This window comes from Phoca vitulina, unplaced genomic scaffold, assembly GCF_004348235.1.
Source record: "Phoca vitulina isolate PV1807 unplaced genomic scaffold, GSC_HSeal_1.0 scaffold36, whole genome shotgun sequence".
Classification (NCBI taxonomy): Eukaryota; Metazoa; Chordata; class Mammalia; order Carnivora; family Phocidae; genus Phoca; species Phoca vitulina.
The window spans coordinates 4,078,558-4,084,988 of NW_022589739.1; the positions used below are offsets into that span (position 1 = coordinate 4,078,558).

Consider the following 6,431-nt stretch of genomic DNA (forward strand, 5'->3'; position numbering starts at 1 on the left):
CTGCTATGTATGAATCTCTATACTGACAAATGCTCATGAAGCTTCTACTTGAACACTTGCAGTGGAGGAGAACTCACTACCTAAGAAGGTACCCGATTCCTTGTTTTCTTTTATTTTTTTTTAAGTAGGCTCCACATTTAACGCGGGGCTTGAACTCATGACCCTAAGATCAAGACCTCAGCTGAGATCAAGAGTCAGATGCTTAACCAACTGAGCCACCTAGGCACCCCTTGATTCCTTATTTTAATAGTTAAAATGTCCAGGGCGCCTGGGTGGCTCAGTTGGTTAAGCGACTGCCTTCGGCTCAGGTCATGATCCTGGAGTCCCTGGATCGAGTCCCGCATCGGGCTCCCTGCTCAGCAGGGGTCTGCTTCTCCCTCTGACCCTCCCCCCTCTCATGCTCTCTCTCTCTCTCTCTCTCTCATTCTCTCTCTCTCAAATAAATAAATAAAATCTTTAAAAAAAAATAGTTAAAATGTCCAAGTTCACCTCAAATCTGCCTTCTTGTAATCTTTAACCATTAAACTCAGTCCTTTCTTCCTTAAACCACAGTAAATATTCCTTCCTTGTGATAGCGCCATCAAAAATTAAAAGCAGCTATCTATGGTCACCCCAAGTCTTTTCCAGACTTTTCCAGTTTCATTCAACTGCTTCGCATATGTCAGGTCTTCCGACATTTTCAGCAATCTGGTTCATATCCTCTAGTCACGTTGCAGTTTGTCTGCAGCACTTCTGAGATGGAGTCCGGACATACACTCTAGATGAGGTTTGCCCAGCGAAGAGGATTGACATGTATCGCTCATTCTAGACCCTGTACAGGTACTGTCCAAACTTGAACGAGCTTGTACTTGGTGTAGAGTCAAACTTTGGCAATGGTTAGCAGGGCATAACCTGCAGCCTGGATAGGACCAGACCTAAGAAAACGAATCCAATGCTGGGACTTCAGTCGGGAGGCTGCAAAAGGCTAGGCCAATTAAAGACTGGAATGCAAAGAAGAGCTACATTTCTAGGGGGAAACTGAGATAGTAAGAATCAGAATGGCTCTGGAGTCATAAAGGCTTTTGTTCGATTCCATCTTCTCCACTTTCCAATCCTTAGTTTCCTCATGTGAAAGTTGGGCTAATAACAGTATTTACTTTAAAGGATGGCGATGAAGACTTACTTCAGGGGATAATACATATGAAGTCTGGCAGATAGTGCTTAGCAAGTGTTTTCCTTGCAAATTAAAATACATACATGAAATTTAAGTTAAATGAATTTTAAAGTAATTTCACATTTAAAGCTTTAAAATTAATTACATACAAAGCATTTTCTCAAAATATTTTTACACTTTAAGAAGAGCACTATGTCTATTTTTTTGGAAAGATGACCAGGAATAATGTGGATTGATTGAAAATGGCTTATAAAGTAAGAATAACATAATGACGGGGAGCCTAGGTGGCTCAGTCGGCTGAGTGGCTGCCTTCGGCTCAGGTCATGATCCCAGGGTCCTGGGATCGAGCCCCGCATCGGGCTCCCTGCTTCTCCCTCTCCCTCTGCCACCCGCTCTCCCTGCTTGTGCTCTCTCTCTCTCTGTCTGTCAAATAATAAATAAAATCTTCAAAAAAAAAAAGAATAACATAATGTGATTCTTTATAATCCTCACAATAATTATACCAATAGTGTGGCTCTAACGAATACACTTATTTTCAGATTTTACTTTCAAACAATAACTTTACCATTAACCTTTGAAATCAGTCTTTCTTATAATATAAATTCATTAATCCAGTCAGAATTATAATTCGATATTTGTTAGAAATCTTTGCATAAACTCTTTTTCCAGGCCCACATTGTTTTCCTTGTAATATCCAATTATTTAAGATGTGAGAGGGATGGGCACCGCCCAATAGGGGTGTGTGTATGACTTTGAACCTATAGTTACAATCTAGAGAATTGGGAGTGACATTATCTGTGACAAGAAAAAAGCTTCTCTTGGTGCGTGGAAGACCTGTATATAAAAGTCACACTTGAGGGTCTACAGTTCATCAGCTTTCACAAGTTGATTCAACTTCGAGAAAGCATCAGCTGCCGATACACCTGAAAGATCTTGTCACAAGACATAGCGTGGTGAGTAATCTTTAGTTTCTCTTTTAAATTTCATTTGAGATTTTTTTTCATAATTGAGCAATTATATAACGTGTACTATTTTCTATAAAAATGCTGTTTGTTCAAGGTAAATTATTAAGGGACAGTTTGAATTCTGTTTAATATATAATGCCACAGTACAAAATAAATTTATGCTGCTAAAATGCTCTTAATCATAACTTTTTTGATTCAAGTCTTTCGAGATGCCTTGCTTTTTCTAAATTCATCTGAAATTACACAAAAATAATTAAAATTTGGCATGATATGCTCTGAAATTTTGAAATAAAACAGTCTAGTAAGGAATGAGTAATTCTGATTTAAATAACCAATACAAATTTATTAAGTTGTGTTAAAATTCATTTGTCCTTCAGGATATCCTTATCTAGACTGTTTTATGACTCATTGAAAGCTCAAATCTATGTATTATAGTTGGAAAAATTCAGTTTTACTGCTGGATAATCCCTTTACATAAAGCCTTTCCAAATTGGCTATTTTGAAAACTGTACATGAATTTTAAGTGTGTTTTACAACTGCTCTTTTGCTTTTTCATGGCATTCTTATACGAAGCTCTTCTCTCTATTAAGAACAAGGAAGCCAAGGACAGATGTCTTAAGTTACTAGGTGAATGTGACAAAACCAGAACTGGATAGCAATGTTCCTATCCTCTAGCTACAGTGCTCCATGCCTCTTCCTGGCATAAACCAACATTGAACAATCCTCCATCAGTAGCTTTATATTACAGAGTGAAAACAAATGTAGTAGATTATGTTTCTTATGCGACTTCTAAATGATGCTATTTCCCTTTAAAATATGAGTACACAGACCTCCAATGTCTGTTAAAATAGAGAACGTCAAGCATTAAGAAAAAGCACTTCTGTAATAATAGGCTTTGCAATTACTGAAATGCAGATTAAGGTAAGACTATTCTATTTTGAGATGAAAAGCCTTATGAGCAAAAGAGGAAAGTGCTAAAAATTATACTCAAACAAGACTGTTAATAAAATAAGTTGAATAAGACAGACAAGCATTCCATATGGAGTCAGGGCTCTATATCCGTAAACAAGTAATTAATTAGATGATTTTAAAATACTTTAACACATTCTTTTTAATGATAGAGGTGTGCATTAATTCATTAAAAATCTCTAAATCAGAGCCTATTAAGTTGGTATTTATGGTTATTATTGCAGTGCCTGAAATGAAGTTGACTTATGAAAAAAGAAATTTGCTAAGTAAATAAACAGTATTAGTAATTTACCTGGTTACGAGGGCGCCTGGGTGGCTCAGTAGGCTAAGCGTCTGCCTTTGGCTCAGGTCATGATCCCAGGTCCTGGGATCAAGCCCTGCGTCAGGCTCTTTGCTCAGCGGGGAGCCTGCTTCTCCCTCTCCCTCTGCTGTTCCCCCTACTTGTACACCCTTTGTCAGATAAATAAATAAAATCTTTAAAGACAGAGAGAGAGCGAGCCATTTTCAAGCAAATTATAGGCACTTAATCATAACCAACATAAAATGTGGGAGGAAATTCTAAAAAGGAAGGCTTTCCATTCTTCATGTGGCTTAAAATTCATATATTAAGACTTGCCCAAAACTCTCAAAAAGATACTTAAGAAAGGAAAACTAATCTATCTAATTTCTAAGTTGGATTATGTGTATATAAAATATATACTAATGTATCTGTAAAATAAAAGAAGCCGATTCTTAAAGTCTTTCATGAAAACCAATTCAATTAGTTGTTGTAACACTCTCTGTGCAGTTGTATTGTTGTAATGATAACTACTATAAATTTAATTGTACAGTTTGGCATATTAAAAATATTTTTAAATACTTTCTTTTTGCTTTTCCTTTTAGTGAAGATGCTGTCTGCAAAAGACATGGTTAAAGTAATGATTGTCATGTTTGCAATTTGTTTTCTTGCAAAATCGGATGGGAAACCTGTTAAGTAAGTATTGTAACCTCTTCTGCATGGTGAGGCCATGGGAATTGGCTTTCTGAGGTTGGCTTTATGATCTGGAAGAGGAGACACTTGACACTTCGCTAATGGAGTGATCCTCCCTCTTTCTGTTCCCTCCAGGAAGAGATCTGTGAGTGAGATACAATTTATGCATAACCTGGGCAAACACCTGAGCTCCATGGAGAGGGTGGAATGGCTTCGGAAGAAGCTGCAGGATGTGCACAACTTTGTTGCCCTTGGAGCTCCAATAGTGCACAGAGATGGTGGGTCCCAGAGGCCCTGGAAGAAGGAAGACAATGTCCTGGTTGAGAACCATCAGAAAAGTCTCGGAGAAGCTGACAAAGCTGATGTGGATGTATTAACTAAAGCTAAATCCCAGTGATGACAGATATCAGAGCACTGCTATAAACAGCACTGGGCGACCATATTACGTGCTGCTAACATTTTCAAGCTCTTAAGATTAATAAACACCAAAATTTACATCTAATCCATTGCTAGCCCTGATAGCTGACATTTTAATTGATTATTTTGATTCTACTTTAATTCATTTAAGAGCTCTTTTAATTATTCTATTTCTATTGTTTATTCTTTTTAAAGTATGTTTTTGCATAATTTATAAAAGAATAAAATTGCCCTTTTTAACCTCTCCCATCTTATGATGTAAAATAAAAGTTTAATGATCATAATTTTAAATAAATGAAGTTGAGTATTTTTCATTTGTTATAAGAATGCTTTCTGGGGTTATGAGTAATACCAAAATGTTTAAATTGTTCTTGAGTAGGAAGAATAATGCAAGATGTTTTTTTAATCATGTGTCTCACATTCCCATATTTTGACATCCTTTTAATACTACCAAAGTACTAGGTCCTCGAATCCCCACTAGCTAGATACTATTGTCCTCTTCATTTCAGGAAAGGAAATGCTCAGTAAGGAAAGGCAGAAAGTGGTCCAAAACTTGAAAAAGCATTTGTCTACACACTAGTCTGGATCCCAAATTTCAAAGAACAGGATTTTTTCATTTATTAGAATATAATTTCATTCACTTGTCATTTGACAAATATCGATTTACTGTCCTTTATTTGTCAGGTACTGTATTAGACACTGGACATATACTGGTCTATGTTTACGATATTACATGTGAAATGCACAACACAATGATACACAGAGAAGGGAACAGATCTTCCTGATGTAGGGAATAATTGAGATGGAACTGAAATGGCAAGTAAATTTTGCAAAATGTAGAGGAATATTAACAAATGTCAGGCATCCAGGTGGAATCGATCAGGCTTTGGTTGAAATGCAGACAACAAAATCTCCTTCACTTAGTTTGAATGGAAAGGGATTCATTACACAATCATTGAGAATGCTGATGAAAATAGACTCTTTTTGAAACTTGAAGGAAAAACTCACAAAGTCACCAAGAGAGTTGTTCTCTTCTAATATCAGCAGTTGACTGATACTATCCTGAGACTGCCCTGATCAGGAGGCAGCTGCTTCCTACTGCTATTCCAGAAACAAACTCTACCTGCTATGACCAACCCCAGCGGAAACAGATGGCAACCACTTCGCTTCTTGACATCTAGTGTGCCTCGTTGCTGGAATCTGCTGGCACTAGCACAACAAAATCAACCCCCCCCACCCCGCCCCCAACAACAGTACTTGCCAGGAGAAAGGGAGAAGAAGAATCACCTTACTTAGGTCTGCCCAATCTCATAGGAGTGCATACGATTGACTGAACCTAAATTTCTTCTAGAACCTTAGCTGCAGAGGTGTCTGGGGAATGTAGTTTTTAACTTTCCAGCCTACTATCTAATACAAGAATAAGCACTAGAAGGTGGTGTGGACACTGCCTCTAGCTCCTTGGTAGTGTCAAGCCTCACTGATGCTCTTTTTTTTTTTTTTTTTAAAGTAGGCTCCACGCCCAGCGTGGAGCCCAGTGTGGGGCTCGAACTCACAACCCTCAGATCAAGACCTGAGTTGAGACCAAGAGTCAGTCGCTTAACCAACTGAGCTCCCCAGGCACCCCTCAATGAGTATTCTTGAATATGTCACCTGATGGAACCGTGTGAGAATTTCCTTGAGATATTTACCCAGGGGCAGAATTCTGATACATAAACAAGCTTCTCAAGACTGCTTGTGAATCACATGTACAATTTCTACTCACACTAGAAGAACGAGGCATTTCTGCCTATTTCCACCTACAATTGGAAGTACATGCATTTATAAAAAGTTTTGTCATATTGAGGGTAAGTGGTAACTTACTGTTTTAATTTGCCTATCTCTACTTACTAGTGAGACTGAACTTCTCTCTACATGTTGGCCACTTGGGCCTCCCTGTCTGTGTACTTTTTTTTATATC

The 6,431-nt window shown here is 37.8% G+C and overlaps 1 protein-coding gene across 2 annotated transcripts; it reads left to right on the forward strand.

Moving 5' to 3' along the window:
* Nucleotides 1-1,910: 1,910 nt before the first annotated feature.
* PTH (parathyroid hormone) lies at nucleotides 1,911-4,788 on the forward strand. Of its 2 annotated transcripts, none has more exons than XM_032427201.1 (3): nucleotides 1,911-1,974; nucleotides 3,970-4,060; nucleotides 4,193-4,788. In XM_032427201.1, exons 2-3 carry the CDS (start codon nucleotides 3,975-3,977, stop codon nucleotides 4,452-4,454), a joined length of 348 nt encoding a protein of 115 aa, XP_032283092.1. In that variant the 5' UTR covers nucleotides 1,911-1,974; nucleotides 3,970-3,974; the 3' UTR covers nucleotides 4,455-4,788. The 2 variants fall into 2 exon arrangements, with proteins under 2 accessions (XP_032283092.1, XP_032283091.1); XM_032427200.1 differs by lacking the exon at nucleotides 1,911-1,974 and adding an exon at nucleotides 2,028-2,106 and having other exon boundaries at nucleotides 4,193-4,765.
* The last annotated feature ends 1,643 nt before the right edge of the window (nucleotides 4,789-6,431 follow it).